This window comes from Clarias gariepinus, chromosome 16 (genome assembly GCF_024256425.1).
Source record: "Clarias gariepinus isolate MV-2021 ecotype Netherlands chromosome 16, CGAR_prim_01v2, whole genome shotgun sequence".
NCBI lineage: Eukaryota > Metazoa > Chordata > Actinopteri > Siluriformes > Clariidae > Clarias > Clarias gariepinus.
The window spans coordinates 9376851-9404634 of record NC_071115.1 but is presented as its reverse complement, the minus strand read 5'-3'; the positions used below and the strand labels follow the sequence as shown (position 1 = coordinate 9404634).

The 27784-nt window shown below is 38.7% G+C and overlaps 1 protein-coding gene across 1 annotated transcript; it reads left to right on the top strand.

Annotated features, from left to right (window-relative positions):
* The first annotated feature begins 27 nt into the window (after positions 1-27).
* Positions 28-27784, top strand: slc17a7a (solute carrier family 17 member 7a). Its single transcript, XM_053515396.1, has 13 exons — positions 28-166; positions 11494-11746; positions 15650-15768; positions 15893-16007; positions 17335-17422; positions 17544-17630; positions 18437-18579; positions 19051-19200; positions 19493-19625; positions 21885-21995; positions 22151-22278; positions 22945-23014; positions 24503-27784. Exons 1-13 carry the CDS (start codon positions 105-107, stop codon positions 24808-24810), a joined length of 1767 nt encoding a protein of 588 aa, XP_053371371.1. The 5' UTR covers positions 28-104; the 3' UTR covers positions 24811-27784.

The window sequence follows — 27784 nt, the reverse complement described above, 5'->3', positions numbered from 1 at the left end:
GGAGAGACTGTGTGCGTGCGCGTGTGTGCGTGTGTGAGAGAGAGGGAGAGAGATTTCCACCGGTGCGTGTGCGCGCGCGAGTCGGGACACCGGGAGTCGCGAGCATGGAGATCCGCCCGGACCGCTTTAAAGCTGTGGCAGGAAAAACCCTGGGAAAGATACACAGGTGAGTGATAAACTCAGCACATCGTGTTAAATACCGAGCAGAATCCAACACCTTGGTTTTGGAGACTTTTTGTTTTCTTTCTGTCTTTCACACACACACACACACACACACACACACACACATAAATCCGTGAACACTAATACACAGTTTACACTGAGCCACTGCAGGACTATAATGAGTTCAATCAACACTATAGGTTTTACTTTACAAAGTGGTCTACTGTATACCACGGTCATGATGAGACACATCAATTCACTCGTACAGGAAATAGTGCAGGCTGTGAAGCTATTTATGGTTACACTTACAGTAAGCAAGAAAACTGACCGGTCTGAGAATGAGGCTGAAATTATTTTAGGTAGTCAATGATTTCGTCTATCTATCTATCTATCTATCTATCTATCTATCTATCTATCTATCTATCTATCTATCTATTTATCTGCATATCTGATATAATTAAATACAAATGCACACTTGGATTAGAAAAACCCAAACCCTTTGTTAGTTATTCAGTTATGTATTTATCTGGGAATTTCTAAAACGTTGCTATGAGAGACACTAACAACTCTTATGTTTAGAAGAACCTCAAAATCTTAACCCAGCTATTTTACTAAGAATGTGTTTTATAATGTATAGAATTACAGCAGGGTGTAATAGTTATGTTACTGTGCACACACTCTCCAGATGCTTTTAGTAAGAAGTAAGAAATTCAGCAATTTACAATTTACGCAGGAATCTGATCCTTTATTTGATATCGATTGTGATACTGGACATTTTTTAAATAAAAATATATAGATCAGGGGATGCTTCCCCAATGTCGAACTATAAGGTTTGGGTGAGCTCGTGCCCATTGTAGATTCCGATATCAGGAAGCCAGTGTTGTCTTGTGCTGTTTTAGCTTAACCCCCTCAACGTGGAATGTATTGTGCCTTTTGAAATGCCTTTCTGTTCATCTAAAAACAGTCCTGCTATTCTCCCATGTCGGCTCTCATCATCAAGGCATTTCTCACTAGGTTTTTTTTTCTCTTTCACACCATTATGTGTAAACTCTAGATAATCATATGCGAAAATCCTAGAAGACCACAAAAAATATCTACTTCTTCTGTATTAACCATCATGACCTATGCCTTGAAACCGCTTGCAACCCCCACTCATCTACTATAGGTAACCTTAAGACCCAAAAGCCATGTCATGCTTAACTTCACTGAGATGCCGTTTTCTCCCTATACTGATGATGAACGCTAAGCAAAGCTCTTGACCTGTATCTGCATACTTTTAAAGCTTTACTGTGTTCTTTTCAGGAAGAAATCAGAGCTTAAGGTCTAGCCAGCAGGTAGACTAATTTTAGGCTTTAAAGAAGGGGCTCCGAAAAATGAGTCCAACGTCGAAGTGGCAAAAAAAATAAATAATGAGTCAATCCCCATAGACATCCATGTAAAAATATCCAAATTTACCCCAGAAATAAACATGTTTGCATCCTGGTACAAAATTTTTTTTTGGTCTCCATAGCTAGATTTCCTATTAGTGCCAACTGCGTGAGGGTAAATTTTTATGTAACTCATTAGTTAAATTTATATTATGCCCTAAAATCTTGTGGATGCCCTAAAATCTTGTGAATTAGGGATGTGCCTGATTTGAGTGACAGTCGTATTGCAGATGTCAATCTATGCAGCACTTTAGTTAACCAGCTAATTGAATTCATTGTTGTTTAATCTATCACAAGAGATGTAGGAGTTGACACATGACGATGTTTAAGTAATGGATAATGAAGTTAAATAAAATGCTTAAGCTAAGCTAGCTAGTAGGTGTAAGTAGGTGTGTACCAACCAACAGCCAGGCTCGTTCCATGCCCATTTATGGATTAATCATGGTTTAGGCAGAGTCAGCTCCTGCCAAGATGGCGACTAACCGAGCTCCCAAAATCGCTCTTCTTAAAACCTATGAGTGATGTCACAGAGGGTTTGTCAGTTCTTTCCAAATATTCTTTGGCTGTAACAAAGACATAAATACCTGGAAATCATAAATGTATTTACCTTCCAAAGTTATCTGGGTTGAGATCATTATCTCATGTTGTTGCTACCTATAATTGTCTGCGTCCTAAATATCCAATTAGTGTCGGTCTCCATCCATATGTAGATATCAGTTCATACATCTATGTATATGTGCTCTAAAACTTGTGTCATAATCAATAATCTTTTAAATTTTAAACAAAACTGTTGTGCAATCTTTAGGATTGTCAAAATAAATATGATTAAACCAACACTTAAACTAGTGCCACTTAAATGTCCATCTCTTACCAGATTCTTCTCAAGTGTTAATAGCAATAGCACCTTTTTTAGACACTTTAATTATATTAAATTAAATAAGTCATTTTAATTATGTAATGGTTTTGATCATATAGTACTGTGTTCAGGTTATGGTCGACTCGGTTACTTTGCAACTGTTAACTGTGTTCATGTGAAGCGATGTGGCTATTGTAAAGTTGTGTAATGTACATTTTCAGTCAAAAGTTTGGACACGCCTCCTGATTCCATAGACACTTTTATTTCTTTCTACATTGTAAAACGATACTGAAAGGCATCCAAAATATGTAATAATCTCCTTCGAACAGTTGATATTGAGATGTGTCTGCTACTTACTGTATCTTGCTCTAAATGAACTTCTCCTCCGCAGCAGAGGTACAGTAAGTTTTGTTTTTGCTTTCCTGGAATGGTCTTCACTTGACAATACTGTTCTTGCAAAAACTGTTCCAGAACGATTGACTTTCACATCTTAAATAAAAATCTGACTGTTGTTACTTTATTACGTAATTTTTAAATCTTCAGTACAGAATGTTGTAGTTGGTCCCATTTTATTTGGCCTCAGGAACTGGCACTGCATCCAGTGTCTGTGGTTTGGGCATTGGGTGGGAACTGAATCCCAGGCCTTCCACATGGCAGACAAGAAACCTGCCACTGACATACCCATGCCTACTAGTATTTTTCTAGAATGTAAAAAATAAATCACCAAACAAAATAACATTGAATTAGAAGCTGTGTCCAAAGGTTTGACTGAGCGTAGCTGTTCAATTATGAATTGAGTTCTTTGTAATGGTGGTCCATCTTGTCTTGTAAAACTTTTGGATCTTGTTATACCAGCATCTGGGAGATTCCATCCATAAAGTCATGTGATCACATATGACACGATGTTTACTGTCCTAAAAGTGGTAAATTTAAAGAGTCTCGAACATTGTTTCTGTCTGCAGAATAATTTTATTTATACAAAAAATTCTAAACACTGACAATTTTGTATGTCACCAAAAGACAAACAAACTATGAAACATTAAGGTATAGCCTCATAAAGAGATTCCTGATAGCAACTACACCTTTAAATCCCATCTGAAAATAGCTCAGCATTAATACGCACAAGTCCAGCTGTTGGCCACACAAATCCCTCGTCCTCGCATTATCATCTCATCACATCACCGTCACTTCCTCTCGCTGTAGCACACGTGCTCCGTGTTCCTCGCACTCATCTCACTTGCCAACTCTTTAATCCTGCAAGGCCTGGGATTAGACAGTCCTGTTTTCCTCGTACCACTGGTTTGCGAATGTTAAAATTCCGAAGTTTTTTGTTTTCTGAATTCACACCAGTGTGCTTTCTGAGAAACATGTCACTTTAGAGTTTGATCTAGACGTGTGATTTTCACATTCGTGTGACGGCCAGGAAAATGAGTAATCATTGATTGTAAGCCTCATCTATATCAGAGCCTCAGCATTATCCTTTGCAGGATGGATGGATGTCTGCTTTCAGTAATAAAATGTTGATTTGAGCTTAATATTGTTGCCTAGCTTCATTCTTATTAGCATTTAACACTACAGTTTGGTTAATCAATATCTGTACAGCAGCAATGTGTATTGCAAATAATTTTACATTTTTGCATCTTTTGTCGATTTTAAAATAGTGTTAGCCTGAATTTATTTCTATCCAAACACCTTAATTAAAAATGTAAAAAATGTTTTTATTGAACTAGTTAACCAACCTTTGTGTGTTGGACTTTTATCACTCATTGAATTAGTGTGTTTGAGTTAAATCAACCTAAAATTTCACTTTTCTGCATTGGCCATCCCCTGTTTCAAATTCTCATTGGTTAACTTAGACAAGATACGTCTACGCTTGTTTAATGGTTGAGCAATGGTTAAGATTCTATGGTACTAATCAGAAGGTCAGGGGTTCAAGCCCTAACACTGCCAAGCTGCTACTAAGTCCCTTATCCCTCTCTGTTTCAGGGATGCTGTGTCATGGCTGAACCTGCTTTCCAGCAAGCTTGAACATATTAAAAATTAATTTCAATGTACTTCAATAAGTTAATGTAACATAAATTATAGTGGAAACAACAGTGGCTTTAAGTAGTAACTTTTCAGGCTTAGTCCGTTTCACTTAAATCAGTGCATGTGTTCAAGATGATGTTAAATTACAATTAACGTAAAAACCTAATGAGTTTTTAAACTTAAATGATTTACAGAAACATTTCCTTAAAAGTTACTGTCTTTTGACAGTTTGTCAGATTTCAGACAGAGCGAAATCTGATGGGCTTAAATAGCAGCTTCAGTACTAGCAGCTAGCAGCTAAATACACTGCCAGGCCAGAAAAACAACACCCTCAAATTTTTCTTTCAGTCTGGACTCATTAGACCACATGACCTTTTTCCAATACTCCATAGTGCATTCTTTATGCTCCCTAGCAAATGGAAGTTTTTTTTTTTTTTTTCAGATTAGCCTTACTGATAAGTGGTTTTCTTAAGCTACACAGCTGTTTAGTCCCAATCCCTTAAGTTCCCTTCACGTTGTTCATGTATTAATACTCTTAGTTTTACTACTAAACATGGCTGAATTCTGCTGTATTATTATTATTATTATTATTATTATTATTATTATTATTATTATTTGATTACACCAAAAGTGCAGGTGCTCTCTGAACATTAAAATTTTTTTCCCATGACATTTCTTGCTCAAAGCTGATGGTCCACCACGATTGCATGATATGTCCTCTGCTGTGGTTGTTTAAGAAATGCATTAGTTAGATTTAAATAATTTGTTAAGAGCTGAAACATAATCACTGCTGTAATTACCCACTGGAAGGCTCTTAACTATTGTTTAGTTGAAATCATGGTGGTGACTTTCTGTTGGTTGGACAGTGAATTTCACCCCAAGCAATTCATTCCATTCTTCATTATATGACAATTAAAATCTTAAATCTTGAATCTTGAAACTCCCATGATCCCACACCTTTCCCTAACAGTATTTAGCTTTATACAAATTGTTTTAAATGTGCTGGCTTTTAGCTCATTAACCAAACATCAGCTATCAAACAAAATACTGTAAATTGGAAAATGCCTATATTCTAACCCTAATTTACAGTATATGCTAATAATAATTTTATATAAAAATGGAACAAAACCATCCGTAAAAAAAGTTTCCATCCCATCCATCTAGGAATCTCTGTGGTCCTGATCGGGGTTGTGGAGGCCAATGGTAATAAGCATTGAATTTATTCCCATTTGTACAACCGTGGTAGGACCTCAGGATTCAAAAACTATGGGACAATTTAGGAACACTAGTTATTCTTATCTGCATGTCTTTGAACTGTGGGAGGAAACTGGAACACCTGGAAGGAACCCACCAAGCACATACTGTACACACTCCATGCACACAGACCCCCAGGCGGGAATCGAACCAAGACCCTTCGGTTGTAAGGGGACAGTGCTAAAAATGTCTTGTTTTAAATAAAACAAGACAAAAAAAAGCTTTTGATTTGAGTCACTCATATAAAACATTCATTTAAGAGGTGTGGCTTAAACAAATTGACGCTCTTTCACACCATATGGCTGTGCTTATCTGTCTCAGCCAAATACGCAAAATGCGACCATTTTTTGGCTAAAATATTTTGTGCAAACCAAATTGAATATTTGCAAGTGTCCCATAATAGAGAGAAAATCTGTGGCGGTGATTACATTAAGGTGTCCAGAGTTAGCAGGGGACACAATATGAATTTGTCATGTGACATAGGGAACTCATGCCGCTGGAGTTGCTCCAGTTTGTTTAGCGTGTAGCTCTGATAAATCATAATGTGTAAAGGAACACACATGCTTCTACATGTTTACAGATTTAGAGGTGTGATTACATACTGTATAACACACACACACACATACTGAGCCTTGCTTTGCTTTATAATCTGACCCATGCTGAGGTGCTGATTGTTATGGCTGTTTCCATAACGTTGAATGGCACTTCACTGACAAAATCTAACAAAGGACAACACAGACAAGCCCTATTTGTATAAATGTTTACTCATCATAAGCTAGTCAAAATCGTCCTAATATTCAATTTATTATGATGTTCTAGTCATGGCCCCAGGCGTACAGGAATTCATCTCTTATTAAGGCAGCGCATGGTGGCGCGGCAGGAGGCGCCGGTGTTTCATAGCATCAGATTCCTGCTTCCATCCTGAGCCCGAAATACTGTCTGTGTGCAGTTTCTGGGAAATGTCTCTCCTGCCTGTGGGTGGGGTTCCTCTGGGGTCTCCGGTGTTCCCCTAAAGTGGATTGATGTGTAGTATGTGTGAGCGTGTGTCCATGCTGCCTACCTCACACCCCGACGTCCATTATAGGCACCATCATGAATCTGATCAGGATAAAACAATTTCTTAAGATAAATGAAGGAATTATTACAATCTGAATTTTTTAAAGTAAGTATCATTTGCTTGATTTAATTCCACTTTGCTCATTTTGTTTAAAAAAAGGTGTTGTGAATGTACAGTATGTGAGACACGATATGCGAGAAAGTCTGTGCATGGGTGTAGCTGAGGAAACAAAGTGCTGAGAGAGAGAGAGAGAGAGAGAGAGAAAGTGTTGTATTATGTACAGCAGCTGATTAATCATTTAAAGGCTCTACTGTTACATCCTCCCAGTTCCTCAGTCCTGCACACTCTGAAATTCAGCAGCCGTAAACCCTTCACACATGCCTTTATCCAGTGTCTCTTTGTCTCTTTTCTTTTTTTCTTTTTTTAACTCACGCATCTCATCCCTCCATCACACATACACAATCACACCCACACACATACTGTCTCTCCATCACTTCCACTGGTCTCATCTACTGCGACTACATGGTGCTGCATGGAAGACATTATTCGTATTATTATCATTTTTACTATTATTGCTATCATCATCTATTATTTTTTCATTTATTTATTCATACATACTTTTACTTTATATATGTATGTCTATATACTGTATATATATGTATCATAAACATATTAATGAAACATTACATTCGTTTTTTTTCAACTATTGCATTTTTGTTTATTGTTTTTGTGCTGTCATTTTAATATTATTTATTATTTATTATTTTTATTTATTCATTATTTTTTATGTACGCATGGTTAATTCTTATTTGAAGAGTCGTTTTCTAGTCATGTTGGTTATCATTCTCTATTTGATGCTCATGAAGGTCATGTTGTGTGTGTGTGTGTGTGTGTGTGTGTGTGTGTGTGTGTGTGTGTGTGTGTGTGTGTCAGGATGGGAGAAATTCTCCCTAGGTGACACAGTCCCACAGAGACACAATCTGTTCACTGGAGGCAGGGGTGGGGGTTTAAAATACATAAAGTTCTAGGCACAGAAAGAGAGAGAGAGAGAGAGAGAGAGAAAGAGAGAGACTTGACGGATTTGTGGATTTGCACTGCTAATCTGTCACCTTTTTAAATATCGTCACGAATGACCACAATGTTCCAATCAAAGGTGAAAGCAAGAAGTCATCCGTAGAGTATAGTATAATAATAAAATAACTGGATGGATAGATGGATGAATGGATGGATGGATGGATGAATGGATGAATAGATGGATGGATTGGTCAGCTAGAGAAAGCGAGAAAATACGCTGAGATTATATAATTTCAGTGCTTAGTTCTCATCCTCTTACTGAGATTAGGAAAAATCAAAAGAGGAAAATTACAATGTGTGTGTGTGTGTGTGTGAAATACTTCTACCTAATGCTTTCTATTATCTTAACATTAGACCTGTGCATTTAAAGCCTGGCAGAAATGCTTTGTTATCTAGACGCTGGCAGACACAAACGTCGATGCTTATCCATAAATAAATCATCCCCATTATAAATGCATGATTGTCTCCTTTAAGTGCTTATCATTTATAAATAACTGATGACTTAAAAATGTCTACACGTGGGTCTCCAGAATTGATCACCTTCACTGTAAAAGTGGGTGGGGCTAGTCCTGGGTAACATGAGTGAACTGGCTGATTTATCACGGTTTATCCATTTCATTCGGATTTTCCAACATTTACAGTATGTACACAGTCACACAGATGCACAGGCTTAAATACTGTACAAGCCCCACACACACGTGTATATACAGTACACACACAATATGTTGCTAGTTATCAGTGCTAATTGGAGCTAGCGGTCATTCCTTTTAGCAAAGCATAACAATCTGTCTTTAGTCTTCATTACACATTCTTCCATTCATTCGCTCATCAATAAACAATTTTTAAACAGAATAAAAAAGGATCAGGATCTCTCTGATCCTAACACTCATTTCCGGAAGTGAGGCATTTCAATAATCCTAATCTGAGGGTGGAGTTACGGATAATCCGCTGCCGGGATGGACGAAACGTGGTGGGCGAGATATCCGGCACTTAAACAGATGATCAACAAGGATGTGCTTTCTTGCCCTTACAACTGTTTGAATACACAAATATATGCAAGGAAGTGTCTCATGGCTCTATGTGTGCTATAACCATAATGAGAACTGAAAGAGAGAGAGACAGCAAACAGACTGTAAGTGAGAATAATGGATAAATTATCTGCACATTTGTCCAAAAATGGCTCACCTAGGTGAAAAAGTGGATTTTTAGATAGGATCATAAAACAATATTTTTTATAATACTTAAGCTTCTTGTCTCTCGATCCATGCTTAATTTTTTCTTTTAACGATCTTAATTGATGAAACTTGGCCAATTTAAATTTCACATTAAAAGAAATAAACATGGAAAAGTGTATTATTTTGAAATGCTAAATTGTTAAGATATTGCAACATGAATTTGACACGGTTACCGACACGGTCTAGGAGTTTCTCTAGGTCAAATGCATCTAGAAGCCTACACCAATTTTTAGTATCAACACATATAAAGAAATATATATAATAAGAATTTTAAATCATTGTTTAAAGTATAACACTGAAAAACAGCCATTTTTGGGGCACATATAAAAATCCACATTACATTTTTAGGGAAGATAAAATCAGCACCAATATTGTGTTTTCTTAATCTCAAGATCACGTTGTTGTGTATACACCACAATTAACTGTGTGTGTGTGTGCGTGCGTGCGTGCGTGTGTGTGGGTGGGTGTGTGTATCTGCATGTAGTAGTGCAGGTTGCACTTCCCAGATGGTCTCTCTTCAGGCCTCTGCTTAACGCCCATGTCCTGATATTCACTGAGACGCCCTCTTTATGTTCTCTTCCTCTCTCGCCTGCAGGTGTGTTAACGCCTGTCTGATGTGGTGTGAGGGTTTAAATATGGCACTTAACAATATCACACCGTTATTAAAATAGCCAAACACTGGTGTAATGTCTAGCCGAAGAAATGCGTATTGATCTGATGAGCATATATTAATCCATTTAACGCTCCAGACTGAGAGTGTAGCATTGGTCATCCTACCCTGCCCCAGTGTCCCAACTTCAACCTTCAGTTCCAAGAATAATCCAAACTCTTAACTAACAATCCTGATAGGGCTGTTGGTATATTGCAGAAAAAGGTACTGTACAGGTGCACTGAGTGTGTCAGTTTATGTAGAAGAAGCCTCAGTAATAAGAATCATGATTTATAGGCTTCCAATCATGCAACTGGCATGACTGTGATATGCAACATATAGCTTATATAAAGTGTAAATATTCACAAAAGACAGTTATTTCAGTTGCACGGGTTGACTCATATTCGTGACCTTAAAATAGAAGACTATTAATGTACAAAATCGAAAATATAGAATTTATGGAATTTTTGTGTGGGAATGAAGTGGAGTTTAAATAGAAATGTCCAGGTGGTGTGCAAATATGCCTGAAAGTGTCATTTTTAAGTTACGATGGGAGAGTCGAACCGCTGCGTCAAGCCTTCTCCAGCACATCCCAACGATTCTCGATGAGGTTAATGTCTGGACTCTGTGGTTTCCAATCTATATGGGAAAATTACGTCTCATGGTCCCTGAACCACTCCTTTACAATTTAAGCCCAATGAATCCTAGCATTATAAGATGCCAATGCCATCAGGGAGGGAAAAAATGCATTGATGGGGAAAATCTGTTCTAACTCTTACTATTGGACATAGTTGTGAGTTACTTTTTTTTCTCTTTGATTTTACTAAGCTTTTAAGTGATCTCATATCACACTTCCAAACACATTTGGTCCTTGAGGATGATGGTTTACTATCACAGTGCATCCCTGTATTTTAATAATGCACTCATTAAAAACTGTAATGGAACTGAAACTGATAAAAGATTAAGTTTTTGATTTAGATTTTTTTTGTTTATTTTTTATGAATTTACATTTTTTTACAAAAAATTTGCACAAAATTATGCATTTTTCCTAGTTTGAAATTGCTAAAAAAAGCACAATCAAAGCATATGTTTGGTAAATAAATTAAAAAAAATGCATATTTAAAAATGATTTATCCATTGTGAAAAAAAATTGACAAGTGGAACTATAGCATTTTTAAAGCATTTTTGATACACAAATCATAATAATATAACCAAGACAATTTTTACATAAAAAGTTGTCATTTGTAATTTTTTTACCATCCTAATATCAAAAAATGTTTCTGAATACTTCTTGCCCTTTTTTTTTCAAAACAAACTCATGACATAATAAGATATAAAAAGATAACTCATTTTGTTGTCAAAGTATTCATACGCATGTGTACAAAGCAAAACAAACCAAAATTCAAAAATTACTTTTAAGGTGCATAAAACCCAGTGATGTACAATGAAAGATTTTTGAACGTGCACTAAATAAGTTTCCTTATGATTTCCTGATAAATCTTCATTGGGATATATTCTGTATTAAAAAAAACTGTTTTGCACTCTTTAGGTCCTCCAGTTAAATATCTGCCTCATTTTGTCATTTTGAAATTGTACATCTGATCATGCATTGGCCCAGCATTAACATCTGTTCACTGGAAAACATTTTAAATACAGTATATACAATATCAGTGTCTGAAAGTAAAAGTTCACTGTGTCAGGAAACTTAGATTAACAATGATCTTCCACATGCCTTCTCATTCTCCCTCCAGGCTCATCGAAAAGCGGCAGGAAAATGGCGAGACCATCGAGCTGTCAGCGGAGGGAAGGCCGGAGTTGGTGGAGGAGAAGGAGCTGCCCGTCGTGGACTGCACATGCTTCGGGCTGCCACGCCGCTACATTATCGCCATCCTCTCCGGTCTCGGTTTTTGCATCTCCTTCGGCATCCGCTGCAATCTCGGCGTAGCCATCGTCAGCATGGTCAACGATCACACCGTGTATTATGGAAAGAAGCCTGTCATAATGGTAAGTGGCCTTCATGGGAATCAGATTCTAAACCAGCATCAACGATTACATCAGCATCCTTAACAATGGAGTCTGGTTTCACTGAATACTTATTAAGCTTGAGGGTGAGATCAACAACACGTGTGGACAGACTTAGTGTGGGCAGACAGCAAGAATTCTGTTTCTTCAAAATTCTGAGGATTGGAAATAATACCATGATTAAATTCTTGAATGCTTACAGAACACACATGCAAGCTACACATTAGATCAGAATAGATGAGATTAATATTTATTGTTATTGTGCAATACCCTAGAATACGTAAGTCATGCATACATGGATATGACCAAGCTTGTAACAGACTTACATACTTAAATGCATGCATGCCACTACTAGTTCCTATAAGACATTTGCCAAACTTACATACTGAAATATTTACATACTTACTGTACATGCTCACGTAGTTAAATATTTAACATACTAGTATACGTGTATATTTACTCTCTAGCAAACTACTCATAACCCATTTACGAGCCACATGCACTCAGACGAGAAGTATTGCATTATGTTGGTATGCATGTCTGCTTCAGTGAGTGTATCTTGTGAGAGAATGTTTCCAGTCCTGTGGTGCGTGGTGAGTGGGATCGCCGCCACGGACAGCACATGGCACCACTGAGGCTCGAGCTGAACCACCGAGCACACTTCTGTTTTCTGCAGTGTTGAGCAGTCAGGACTGGCAGCACCTCAAGCACTGGTTACAAGTGGTAAACTACACGTACTGCTGCAGTTGTTTTTTAAAGGAGATGAGTCAATAAGCAAAGTTTGTACTGTTGGTTATCAGTCCCTGGTGTAGCCGTTCTGCCGTGGGGAACAAGTGGAGATGTTGTCCTAGTCCGCCTACACATAACTACACAGAACGCTCATTAAATTGTTCCCAAAAGCTACTATTTTAAATTTCCCCTCATTATCATAGAAGTTGTATAATATTGGCATGGTTTAATTAAGCTAACTCAACCCATGCATGAAGTTGAAGAATTCTGCTTGCACAGGTTGCAAGGTTTTTGTTCAAAACCTTCTAAGCCTTCACTACATTGAACCCTAACCTCTATTATTATCTACTAGCAGGTCTAATGTTGCATCATGACGATGAATTGCACTACAAAAATTTGACAAGGTGTGGGAATCAGCATATATAATGTAGGTCTCTGTAGGACCCATCCATTCATCCATCAAACCATATCCTGTACCTCTTATCTGAAGATCTCACAGGGCCTGGATCACATCTCAGAGAACTCAATCCACAAGGTGGTAGACACTTTGGATTGGGTTAGGGTATAAGCACATGCACTCACACCCCCAGTCACACACTGGGGCAATTTGAAAAAAAAAAAAACACAAATCAACCCACAATACATGTCTTTGGACTGTGGGAGAAAACCGGAGTACCTTGAGGAAACCCACCCCCAAGCACGGGGAGATTATGCAGACTCCACAGATTGGAGGTGAAATTTGAAGCCCTAACCATGGAGACGCCCTAACCACTATATCACCATGCAGCCATCTGCATGACCTATAGAGATAAAATATATGGACATCTAATAATTCATAATCGCATTAAGGGTTATAAGACCTCATTATAACATTAAAATGATCTCTTTATTAGCTTTTAAATGATACCAGCCGCATAATCCTGCGATCTACAGTGGCTGAGAAAGAGAGTTGTGGATTCCGGACATTTTAGTCTCCTTTGGAGCTCTATTTCAGTGATAGGCTGCAAAGTACCTAAAGTTACAGTTTAAAATTTGTCATCATCTGTCCTCATCTGCACCTGTTTCTCACTGGTTCATGACTTAAGTTAGATGGTTTTTATGCCTGAATGATTTATACGTCACTGTGTGGCTTAACAAACAAAAAAAATTTGGTTTGGAGTGTATGGTTTTATCTCAATATGTATCGTATATGCTCCAGTTCGATTCCCACATTAGGTCTGTGTGCTTCGGGTTTGCATGTTCTCCCTGTGCTAGGTGGGTTTCCTTCGGGTATCCTGGTTTTCCTCCCACAGTCCAAAGACATATAGATTAGGCTAATAGCTAATTAAATGTTAGCCAAAGGTCCTACCATGGTTGTTTAAAATTGGAACAGATACAATGGTCACCCTAGTTGGACTACAGAGGTTCCTAGATGGATGGATGGATTGATTAATGGATAAAATGCATATGCAAGTACTACATTTGCTACATGGATTTTTGGAAATATTGCTTCTTGATGAGCCCTTGTCTCAAAACTCTGACTTTGAAACATCTTTTGGAAGGTCATTTTAGTGTGTAAGAGCTTACAGTGCAGTTCTAAAATATGACACTCAACGGCGTGATTAGATTTCAAAGCAACACTACACCATATGAGCTGGGAGAACCTTTGCACCACATGCATTTAAATGAATTGCAGTAGAATCTTTAATAATAATTTAACATGTGATCCAAAATAATAAATCAAGATGTGTAAACGTTAAGGTGCATTTTAACATTATGACCTAAGATTGCTCATGTAAAAGAGCAAGCAAAATTTAGTAAATATGTGATCATGTATAAAATAAATGAATTATTATTATTATTATTATTATTATTATTATTATTATTATTATTATTATTATTATTAATAATATTATTATTATTATTAATAATAATAATAATAATAATAATAATAATAATAATGTGACAATTACATCTGAAAAATGAAACCACATATTATACATGTGAAAAATCATATTTTATATATTATATATTTGAACATATGGCTAAACCATTGACCATTAAAAAAAATCATGAACCAAATGTACTAAAATATTTTAGTAAATAAATAATTAAAATACTTTGTAATATAATATATAATATAATAATGTAATATATAATGTAAATATTTAAATAAGTTATAGTAAAATATAATCATGTATAATGTAATAAAACATATTTAACAAATTAATGTGACAATAAATTAACCAGTTGGGGAAATCACACACTTAAATAAATGAATTTTATAATGTGCTATAAATGAATCACACAATGGGAAAAAAAAAACAAATGATAAAAAAGATTAATTATTGAAGAAAAACATGTTAAAATGCATTGTTTATTTACAAAAATAATGAGAATATAAATTTCATACTGTATGTAAAAATAAATGTACTATTGAAAAAAAATTTTTTATGTGGAATAATTGATTGTGGAAAATAAATTAATCTTGAAAAACATCACATGCATATAAATAGATCTTTTAAAATAATCACACTTGGAAAAACATACTGAAAGTAAATTTATTGTGAAAAAAACTTCTGTGAATATTAAAGGCACATGCACTACATGTGAGTAATACAAGTCAGGTTTGACTAGTCAAATGAATTATCACATGTGAAGGTCACATGACTCTTGTTCAAGGGAATTAAAAAAAATTTAATTTAAGTCTTAAGCCCTGATATCTTTATGCAAACAAATGTTTTACTGTGTCAGGCTGCAAAGTCCCTAAAGTTTATTTAACAACCTCAGCAGCGACCTCTTTTCCCCTTTCATCTGTTCCAACCACTCAGCATTCATCATCACCAGTCCTGTATAATAATCACCAGCCTGATCATCTGTCATCATCTGCACCTGTTTCTCACTGGTTCATGACTTAAGTTAGATGGTTTTTATGCCTGAATGATTCATACGTTACTGTGTGGCTTAACAAACACAAAATGTTTTTTGTTTAGAGTGTGTGGTTTCATCTCAATATGTATCGTATATGTATTTTTGATGAAATCAAAAAAATGTTCGTATAAAAGAATTTCTGCTGCATGTAATAATTGACAACTTGATGCTTCAATGAAACATTATTTAACGCTTTATCTCTCCATCTATCTGTCCATCTCTCTCTGTCTGTCTGTTTCTCTCTAGGCTGCTCAGTTCACGTGGGACCCAGAGACAGTAGGAATGATCCACGGTTCATTTTTCTGGGGTTACATCGTTACGCAGATCCCCGGTGGATTCATCTGTCAGAAATTCGCTGCCAACAGGTTATTTTTCCTCCAGTGATGTTTCTTTAACATGCTGCTTAAGAACAGCCGGTGTCCTTTTTCATGTCCAAGCGTTTCAGCGTGTAAACGTGTCCTGAGGTCTGTGTGTTTCTTATTTCTGCAGAGTGTTTGGCTTCGCGATCGTGGCCACGTCCACACTGAACATGTTGATTCCGACTGCAGCGCGGATCCACTATGGATGTGTCATCATAGTCAGGGTATGCCAGGGTCTTGTGGAGGTATGCCATCTGGGTTTGTTTCTAAGTGCATTATGTCCAGCTCGGATATCTCGACTTGAACAGCATTGCATCCAAAGATACACATAAAAATCATATCTTAATCATTAGTAAAAACAAATTGTATATGATGATACAAATTGAGAACTGTTTAAGTCTTTTAAAGATAACCTGAAATATAAGCTGATGCCTTTTATAATGTTGTAATGTGTTATTTAATTATATATACTACACACAATACCCTCACCAGGCATATCATTGCTGCAGTAGTTATGGGTTAGACCCCCTTTTGCCTTCAATTCTTAATGCCATAGATTCAACAAGGTGCTGAAAATATTCCTTAAGAGATTTTAGTCCATATTGACATGATAGCATCTCACAGTTCCTGCAGATTCTTCTTATCCATGATGAGAATCCCTCGTTCCACCACATCCCAAAAGTACTCCATTGTAATAAGATCTGGTGACTGTGAAGGCCATTTGTGTACTCATTGGTCGTGTTTAAAGCTTTGTGCAATGACGCATTATCCTGCGGTCAAAAAGGGATGGACATGGTCAGCAACAATACTCGGGTAGGCTGTGGCATTTAAAAGATGCTCATGGTCCAAAACGTTCCAAGAAAATCTCCCCCACACTATTACACCAACACCACAAGCCTGAAATGTTGATACAAGGCAGGATGGGTCCATGCTTTCATGTTGTTTATGCCAAATTCCTCCATCTGAATGTTGCAAAAGAAAAATCACGACTCATCAGATGAGGCAATGTTTTTTCCAATCTTCCACTGGATATTTTCTCTTTTTCAGACCATTCTCTCTAAACCATAGAAATGCTTGTACAGTATATAAAAATCCCAGTAGATCAGCCGTTTCGGAATGACTTAGGCCAAGCCTGTCTGGCATCAGCAACCATTCCACGTTCTCAAAGTCACCTTTCTTCCCCATTCTGATGCTCGGTTCGAACTTCAGTAGACCCTATTGTCCATGCCTGAATGCATTGAGTTACTGCCATGTGATTGGCTGATTAGATATTTGCGTTAACATGCAGTCGAACAGGTGTACCTAATAAAGTGGCTGGTTAGTGCATATCAGACACTTCTTCTTCTTATACTAATATGCTCACTCAGAGGTGTCTAGCGACCCACTAACTAGTAAAGTGAAGTCATCATTGTTCATGCCCTTCTTATTATATTAGCAATATCTGGACTTTTTTCAGACGCACCTCGTATAAAAATACTGAACCGTATTAAATTAAATTCAGAACACTAAACCTGTTTTAACTTTGTTTTACATTGAGTTGTACAGTTCAGCTTGTATTTGCTCCTCCCACAGGGTGTGTCATATCCTGCATGCCACGGGATCTGGGCCAAATGGGCCCCGCCTCTTGAGAGAAGCCGATTGGCCACGACAGCATTCTGCGGTAAGACTGATTTACAGCACAACAGATTAACAGACTTGTGATTAACACCGAATATACAGTAAGTTCTTATGTATTTGTCATTATGGTTACGTTAAATAAAAGTTTTATTTATCTTAATCAGGGTCATATGCGGGAGCTGTGGTGGCGATGCCCCTGGCTGGTGTGTTAGTGCAGTATACTGGATGGTCGTCAGTTTTTTATGTATATGGTAAGTACATACAAAAATACAACAGTTTATTCTGACCGAGTAATGTGATTGGACGAGAGGCATTCCACAAGTACTGATATAGAACTGAACAGCACTGGGACGATTAACTATAAGTATCACTTTCCGTCACAGGTGTTTCAACAATTCTAAAGTCCACTAATTGTCAGTTGCAGCATGGGTGAAAGTAGGTCTGTACGGTCCTTAGTAGTGGACAGAAGGGAGAGCGGCTTCCTGCCAAAACCCACATTTAAAACCAGTCATAAAAGCAGTTTTAGCAAGAAAACACACTGAATAATGTTGTATCATCTTGAAATCTTTTTAAGTCATTGCATTCTGAATTGCCTCTGAACCGTCTGCGTTGTTCTGTTCAAGGCTAACAAAGCTAACTAGCTTCTAACACAAGGCTGACACCCAAATCCCTCTCTATGCCCTGATTAAGGGCATGACTTGGTGTGTGGAACAAGGGATTGTACACCCTACATAGCGCACCAGCTTTCTATTTAACCCTGTTTGGGATTCAAGTCCAGAACCAGGAATTTAACGTTGCTGATATTCTAAAGTGGAATAAGTGGAAATATAACGTAAATCTTGCAGATTTTTTAGGACTGTCCACCTCTATGGCACCTCCATTCTGATATTTAGAATAACAGCACCCCCTTCTTGCGTGATATTTATTAATTAAACTAATGTAATATTCAGAGTCTACTGTTTAGCTAATTACGTTCTAGTCTGTTTTGGGAATCAAAACTGTTTCCTTTTATTTGCTGCTCCTACGTGACTCTTCTTTCGTCCCGTTTCCCTCTCAGGTAGCGTCGGGATACTGTGGTATCTCTTCTGGATCTTGGTGTCCTATGAGAGTCCAGCTGCTCATCCTACAATCAGTCCAGAGGAGAGGAAATACATCGAGGATGCCATTGGCGAGACAGCAGGGCTTGTCAACCCCCTTCAGGTGCGGTTTTCGTTTACACGGCCAATAGTACATCTATTTGACCCCATTATGTCTTTATGCCACTGGAGTGTAATGATCCATACCGTGGTCACAATGACTTACATTGACTTACATTGACTTACATTGATTTCTCATTCATTTTAAAATACAAGTTTCCCCAAGTATCCACAAAAAAGATCTGGAGAAACCTAACTTATGGCCTTAATTATATTAAATTGGGTTTAATCGCACCCCTTTAAACATTTACCACCAGATCACCTTCATATTTATTTATTGTAGGGCTTCAGAATTACTTACTGGTTTGCTAAACACATAAGAGGCAACCAACACTTTTTTTTCCCCACTTTGAGCCGTGCATCGAGTCATCTGCTTGCCGACGCTCTTCTTTTATTTGGCTGCATTTCATTTGCTTGCACCATGTGGTACATGTCAGAGAGAGTGATCGAGTTCAGGTCTTTGTGCTTGCTGCAGAAATTCAAAACACCTTGGCGTCATTTCTTCACCTCAATGCCAGTGTACGCCATCATCGTGGCCAACTTTTGCAGAAGCTGGACCTTCTACCTGCTCCTCATCAGCCAGCCCGCATACTTCGAGGAGGTTTTCGGCTTCGAGATCAGCAAGGTGAAACAGAAACTTGCATCTACACGCCCACACAGAACAAAATAGCCAAATACAACAAAATACCAAATGTGTAGGCGGTGTTAAGCGTGCATTTGTACCTAACCGCCTCCTCAACATGTGTGCACATTTTCTCAGATTGTAGCTGAAATGGAGAACTTCTGAGTCATAGGCATGTTTGTTGTTTTCCTTGAAGAGACTTCTTAATCTAGTGTTTTCAAAAGGAAAAACACAATTAAGTGAAATATAGTGAATGTTAAACCGTGGTACTCTTCTATGCCTCTGTCTTTCCCAGGTGGGGTTGGTATCTGCGCTCCCTCACCTGGTCATGACCATCATAGTGCCGCTGGGGGGGCAGCTGGCCGACTACCTGAGGTCACACAACATAATGAGCACCACTAACGTCCGCAAACTCATGAACTGCGGAGGTGAGAGAGAGAAAGAGAGAATGAGAGAGACAGTCAGAGAGAGATAAAAATAGACTATGTATTTTTATGTACGTTTGAGACACTGTGTGTGTGTGTGCGTATGAATTTTTTATCTGATTTAGCAGCTGGGGTCAGAATCATTAAGGCATGATTTCATACAGCAGCGAACAAGTCACTCTTTTACTCTGAGTATTTAGGCTTTTGTGCTCACTTTTACTTCTATAAATACAGTATGAGTATCATACGAAGGGCGTTCAAGTCAAACTGAGATTTTTGATAGTGCATGAAAAGACTGAATGTATAGCAACACTATACAAGGTAGTTATACTGCATCAGCAAGGTCTCTCCCAATCAATGATTTCAAAGCGGACTTGGGTTTCAAGATGTGCTGGTCAAGGTATATTTAATAAGCATAAATAAACAGGCAATCTATGAAGACCGTAGACGCAGTGATCGGCCAAGGAAACTCAATGCAGCAGATAAAGGACATAAAGATCATGCTTATTTCACTTAGATCCACGGTGCCATCTGCAAACAACCGGCGGAAACCAGGGGGACCAGGTACACCCATCTAATGTTCTGAGAAGTCCGGCTAGAAGTGGTGTTCATGAAAAAATTGCAGCACAAAAGCTTCCGAAGTGGAAACAAGGCTTAGTGACTCAACTATGCAGGAAAAACATAAGTTCCAACTGAGGTGGAAGAAAATTTCAGCAGGTGCTCTGGACTGATGAGTCAAAATTCGCTGAGGCAGGTTGTTTGCCAAAGTTCTGGAGAGTGGTACAACAATACGTGTCTGCAGGCAACAGTGAAGCATGGTGGGGGTTCCTTGCTAATTTGTGGCTGCAGTTCTGCAAACGGAGTTGGAGATTTGGTCAAAATTAATGGCGTTCTCAATGCTAAAAAAAAAACAAAAAAAAACACGCAGATACTTATCCAACATGCAATACCAGTGGGGAGGTAACTGACTGGCCCCAAATTTATTCTGCATGTAGCTTCCCCCAGTAATCTCACAGGCATGAAGGTTCTCTGAAGACGGGCAATTTACTGAAAGGTTCATCAGCACGATAACCATCCAATCTTAACACGCCGTGAAAACTAAAGGCATAAAATAAATACAAATACATAGAACAAAGGAGAACAAAAGTGAATAAATACAGCATCTTCTTTATACAAAACAATGCAATCCACATTAATCACATGTTAAATGAACGCAAAAACGTACTTTATTGGCTGCTTATTACTGATGTGGAACTTGAACTTTTATTTTGAAAGATTATCTTTAACTTTAAAACTTTACTTAACTTTACTTTACTTAACCGTTAAACATTAAAGTAAACATTAGAAATATACGATACACTCAACATGCGGCGCAAACATCTTCCTTGCAAACTGATTCGGTCCGCTTGTCATAATAAAAGTCTCTTTTATAAGCATGTTCAACTTACAAGTCTCCAACAAACTATTTGAAAATAAATGTAGAAATTTAAACCGACTTCTATGTCAGTTACACCGCAGCAGGAAAACGATCCCAAACATACAGTCAAGTACTACAGTATCTTCAGCATAGAGAAGAACAATGAGTCCTGGAAGTGATGGTTTGGCCTCCACAGAGCCCCGATCTCAAAATCATCAAGTCTGTCTGGGATTATGTGAGGAGACAAAGGGATTTGAGGCAGCCCACATCCACTGAAGATCTGTGCTTAGTTCTCCAAGAAGTTTTGGAGCAACCTTTCTGCTGAGTTGCGTTAAAAACCGCGTGTACGTCAACCTGATGGCAATTCTTCCACAACCTCACCTTAGTAGCAGAGTCTGGCTGTTTCTCGCCCAGTTTTAATCCTCCAGTTCAGCTGTTTCTGTTTCGGTTAAAAACTCCTACATAAGAAATCGGAGGTCATTAGCACCAGCTTGGTATGACTGGTTAATCCTACACCTAACTCCGATCCTACCAAATCTCTAACATTGTATGCAAGTATAAGAATTGGTGCTGTTTTAGTCACACCAAAGATTGTGTGTGTGTGTGTGTGTGTGTGTGTGTGTGTGTGTGTGTGTGTGTGTGTGTGAGGAAATATTCACTAATACATTATTGTTTCTATAGTAACAAACCCCTTCTTTGGGACCTGTACATCAGACACGCCTTATAAACACGCGTCATTGTATTTTCCAATAACAGCGAGCCTTGTCGCGTTTTATTCCATAGTTAAAACTCATCATCTTGTGATATCAATGTGGTGTAGCATGTCGATGCGGTGTGTTTCGCAGGTTTCGGAATGGAGGCCACATTGCTGTTAGTGGTGGGATTCTCTCACACTAAAGGAGTGGCCATATCATTTCTCGTACTAGCTGTTGGCTTCAGTGGGTTCGCTATCTCAGGTTAGAAACCGTTATGCAACACAGAATATATTACACATAGCACATGAGCAAAGCACATAATGTATTATATGGGCAAGTCATTAAAGAAATATCTCTCGCTCTCTTTTTGTCTCCCTCCCTCCCTTCCTCCCTCTCTCTCTCTCTCTCTATGATAGGCTTTAACGTGAATCATTTGGATATAGCGCCACGTTATGCCAGCATCCTGATGGGCATATCTAATGGAGTGGGCACCTTATCAGGCATGGTGTGCCCTCTTATAGTGGGAGCCATGACCAAACATAAGGTACATGCTAATAATAACATACTCCTGTTTCACACACACACACACCTCCATGCATTCATGTATTGGTTGCCTGTTTTTTCAAGCATCAAGTTTTTTCTAATGTTCAGTATACACAGATCAGCCATAACATTACAATGCAAACCATTATGTCCAATATTCTGTCGATTCCCTTGTCCCTTGTGTGTCCCTGGCAGCTCTGTACCCTTAGCGCATGACTCCACAAGACCTCTGGGGTGTGCTGTAGTGTCTGGCACCAGGACATTGACAGCAGATCCTTAGCGTGCTGTGGGTCACGGGGTGAGGCCTCGGATCGGATATTTGTCCTTCGCATCACATGGGTGCTTGATCGGATTGGGATTTCAGAGGACTCGGTCTGTGGCCTTGGGCTCTTTGCCTGCCTGGCCCCGTGTGTGACAGTGCACTGGGAGTTCTTGTGCCTTTCTATAATAAATAGCATTGATTTTCTTTTCTGTGATTTGTGCTGCGTTAGGTTTTCTGTGGGTTTGGTCCTGAGGGGCTGGCCTTTAATCCCGTGGGTATGGGTTAGCCTTGGATGTCCATGATCCTGTCACCAGTTTGCTAGTATATAATTATGGCTGATCGGTGTGTACTGAGTGTCTTTTATCGCTTTCACATTGATATAATCATTTCACACTTTTTTTACAGACACGTGAAGAGTGGCAGTATGTCTTCCTCATTGCATCATTAGTGCATTATGGAGGAGTCATCTTCTATGGTATGCCTCATACTTTTGTAATTAATGTTAATATATAGTGCATTTTTAATACAGAAATTTGAACAGCTGGCCTCCGAGTGCGCAGTGGTAAAGTGCTCACCCTATCATCCGGAGATCGCGAGTTCGATTCCCGGGTGATGCTGTAACCTCCCGCAGCCGGAGGTCTAGAGAGAGCTGATTGGCCGAGCTCCCTCAGAGGGGAGGGATGAGAGGTACTTTGTGCTCCCACATTAATCACGGCTCTACAGCCAATCAGGGGCGTCTGTGAGCTCACACAAGCAGAAGGAGTGGATAGCGCTGTCCTCGGAGTGTGTTACGCCGCCCCCAATGGTGCGTGAGCGAGCAGTTCGAAAAGATGCATTCAGCTGTTGTCATGTGGTTCGGAGAAAACACGTTATAGTCTTTAGCCCTCCCGACTGAGTGGTAGTAGTAGTCTTAATGTGGGAGCCCCCTAGTGACGGGGAGGAATTGGCCACGACTAAATTAGGGAGAAAATCTGAGGGAAATAAAAAAAAATTATAATAATTTAAACAGCCTTTAAAAATATTTTTTTCAAAAAAATACACAACAACATATTTCACAATGTAAACATTTTTTATAGGTTGTTTGAATCCCAACATGCAACACTCATTTATGACTAAGTGAAATTTGGAATGAAATGAAGTACTCTCTTTTGTCAGTCACAATGACACTACCCAGTCATGGATTTGTGTTAGCTCATGTATATGAAAGAGGGCAGATCGCACGTTCCTCTGATGGCGTTACAAATCTGTTACGCTGCCTTATGTTGCATCATGAACAGGCATTTGTGAAGTTGATATTGGCGGGTGTCAACATTTTCAGAGGAAGCACAGCCTTTATCCTCACTAGGCGGTTGGATAGCTGAGAAGTGAAAATGAAAGATCGATGCAGATCAATATAGATTTTTTAGTTTGTTCAAAATATATTTCTTGTTTGTTTTGTCGGTTAAATTTGCTTCTTTAATAAAAGCAAATCTCAATGATTGCATATAAAGTGAAGAAAAATAAAAAAATTTGGGATCATCATTCATGCCTGTACGACCTTCTTTAAAACTTTCGCTCTATTCAAATGCTTTACTGTGAGAGTAAGTCTTAAGTCGTACTTTAAATGAAATTGTATAATAGAAAATAGTCAATGAAAAAGGTTCCAGACTCTATCCGATCTGTCAGCTGTTATTTGAAAGATTTGGATGCAGCTTAAAGGAGAATATTAGGGATGACCAAACCTCAAAGAAATTAGGATGTCATTAAAACCAGAAAAGAAAAGAAGAAAATAAAATACTATTTACTCATTTTTTTTATCTTTCCTAACATTAAGGGAGTCCATAATTCTTTCATCTACTTGATCTGGAAATAAATATCAAACTGGTTAAAGTCATTTCATTGAATTCGTTTTGTGAACATCCTCTAGGTGTGGTCTAAGATATTCGCCCTTATAATTAAATACGTTTATCTGTTCCTTTCTCAGGATTATTTGCATCGGGAGAGAAGCAGCCATGGGCCGATGCTGAGAACACCAGCGAGGAGAAATGCGGTATCCTGGATGAGGACGAGCTGGCCAATGAGACCGAAGAGCTTTACAGAACGGGCGGACAGTATGGTGCCATCAACCAGCCAAACACCGCCGGCCCGAACGGTAGTGGAGGTGGAGGTGGAGGTGGAGGTGGGGGCGGAGCAGGATGGGTCTCAGACTGGGACAAAACAGAAGAATATGTACAACCAGTAGGGAGAAGTAGTTATCTTTATGGAGGAGAGACTAAGCGGGAGCTCACATAGTGGGAGTGGTGCACATTTCCATCCTGGAGAGTTGAAATCTGGCATAATTTCCCTGCTCATAGACACAAAGTGGTGTACAGTTAGACCCTCAATACCAAGCCCCACTCTGGACGAAGCTTTTGCTTAGAATGGCAGAGACACTATACAGGCTAATGTAGGGGATTTGCACAGTTCCTAATTCGTAGCTTAACATTAAATCTTTACTAGTCCCCCAAAGAGACTTTTTTTCAGTATGTGCATAGTTTGATTTGCGACCATGTTTTTTGCATGTGTATTGGAGCCATAGAGCGTGTTATTCCTGAATTATCCACCAACACAACACAAATCGCAGCCAGGTTGGCGGTGTATATATAGGCATACCCCAGCAGGCATTATTGAATGTCAAACCTGGTTGTGGCAATGTTCATTTGATTTGATTTGAACAAAAGACACATTATAACAAATACAGCTTTCAAACATTCCTTAATAAAAACATTTCTTCTTCGTCTTCTAACTAAAATACATCCATGAAATGCTTACTCTGCTGATGGTTGATTTTTCCTCTTTTGTACAACAACTGAACCGACATCTTAGACAGAGCTTGAAATCTGATCTCGATGGCGAGAGCACTTACTGTTAACCACCAGACAGCTGGAATCTTTAAATCATGGAGCAGCCGAAAATAGGGGGAAAATAAACCCTGTGTAACTTCTGATATTTGCTCTGTGAAACGACACATTATGCAGTTTGGATGTTGTGTAAACCCCATATTATAGCCCGGTATTGTGGATACTTACCAAAGCTACAGTATGTACTGTAGGATGCTGCAGTGAAATGAAATACCAAAAGTCATGAGCAGTATGATTCACTGTTCCACCTTTCTGGTTTTTTAACCAACGTTTTTTTCACTTCCAAATCAATACTTCTTCGCGTCGTGTTGCTGCACTAGCATGGTTATTTTTGGGAGCCATGATCCACAGTAGCTTTTTCCAAAGAAAAATTAAACACAAAAACTTTGTGTACAAACAGAGGAACAGTCAGCACTGTGGTTTGCGCCTCCAGGGTTGAGGGTTCGATTCCCACCTAGGGGTCTGTGTGCATGCAGTTCGCATGTTCTCCCTGTGCTTGGTGGGTTTCCTCCCGGTAGTCCGGTTTCCTCCCACAGTCCAAAGGCATGTGGATTAGGCTTACTGGTGTTCCCGTAGAGTGTGTGTGCCCTGCGATAGATTGGCGTGTACCCTGCCTCATGCCCTAAGTCTCCTGGGATAGGCTCCTGGCCTCCCACGACCCTGTACACAGTATAAGCATTACAGTAGATAAACTTTGGGTATAAACAACATTTGCATTGTGTGCGAGTTGTTGTTCTGTAGGTCTGGTTTTCTGATTGGAATTGCTGAACTTTGTTACAATCTCAGGGGATATGAGGTCAGATGTTGTGCAAAAGGACGAAACATAAATGCTGTGAGTAAAGGTTGAAATTCTATTGTTTTAAGGTTGTAGTTCATTGTTTTGAGGTCATTCCTTCAACATTAACACAAAGTCATTTAATCAAAGTTATTCTAACTTTCAAAAACAACAACTGTCCCAATACGAACTACATGACAACTTCACTCAGAGTATTTACCAATTACTTTCTATCCATCTATTCGTTCATCGATCTAGGAACCTCTGTAGTCCAACTTGTAACCATGGATGACAATGGTGATTACCATTGTATTTATTCACATTTCGACCTATGGTTAACATTCACACACAATGGGCAATTTGGCTCTACAGGCAATTTAGGGACGACAATTAGCCTAATCTGCATGTCTTTGGACTGTGGGAGACAACCGGAGTTCTATGAGAAAACCCACCAAGCAAGGGGAGAACATGCAGACTCCATGCACACAGACCCACGCCTTTATTTACCATTAGCCGGCTAATTTGTTGCTAATTCTAATAGATAGATATTTTCCAATGGCTAGAACAGGTAGAACAGTACAGTACCATAGGCCTGTAAATGTAAAAGTGTGCCATGTTTTTCTTTTCCCCACTTCACACATTGAAAATACCGAAGTGGCAAAATTACATTATTCTAACTTGCAAATTACGACTTACAAGTCATAATGAAAATTAAATTACAGTCTTTGTGTTCACTAGGATGGTTGGATTTGGTTGGCTGAAAGGCTAAAGGCTTAGTCTGCCTAAGAGCTAGCTAAATACTACTACCGAGATCTGGACTAACTGTATTTTCGGTTAAATCAGGTGTCTTTGAGCAGGAAAATCACTAGGCTGGATATTTGATGGATTTCAGCTCTCCACGGGCTGGACTTGAGAACCCATGAGGCGACGTAGTACAGCAAAGAAAGACAGAGAGATTTTATCTGAAAGTGAAAAATATAATAAAATACTGATCACAGTGACATCTTTACATGAAACAAACTCAAAAGGGGTAACCTAGTAGATAGGAATTCTTTGGATAATCGGGTTCCACTTGGTTCCGTCTCTTCGCCGATCCTGCATGGAACCTCTTAAGGGTTCCACTGGAGATGTGTAGGCTTTTAATAATGTTTATTGTATGTGATACTGGAAAGTGTGTCAGGCTAAATGACACAGTTTTGTAAGTGAGCGTGTGAGCGCGCGTGTGTGTGTGTGTGTGTGTCAGTGTGGATATTGACGGTGCTGTGTTCTAACTCCAGTATTTTAGGCTTTCTGCCAAAATCACTGTAATGCACTTAATATGAGGATAAATACCAGATGTGTACCTTTGGTGTAAGTGTGTGTGTGTGTATGTGTGTATGTGTGTGTGTGTGTGTTTCTTGTGTTTGTCCATGGTTCCATGGTCAGCACACAGCTCACCCTCTCTGCCTCATGTCATAAACATATATTTCCCTTCCAATCCTTGAATCCCACAGTACATTCAGTCACATTAGTGGTGTGTGTGTGTGTGTGTGTGTATAAGAGAGAGATTTTAAGTGTGTGTGCACGCGTATATTTTGCCCTCCAGAATTAT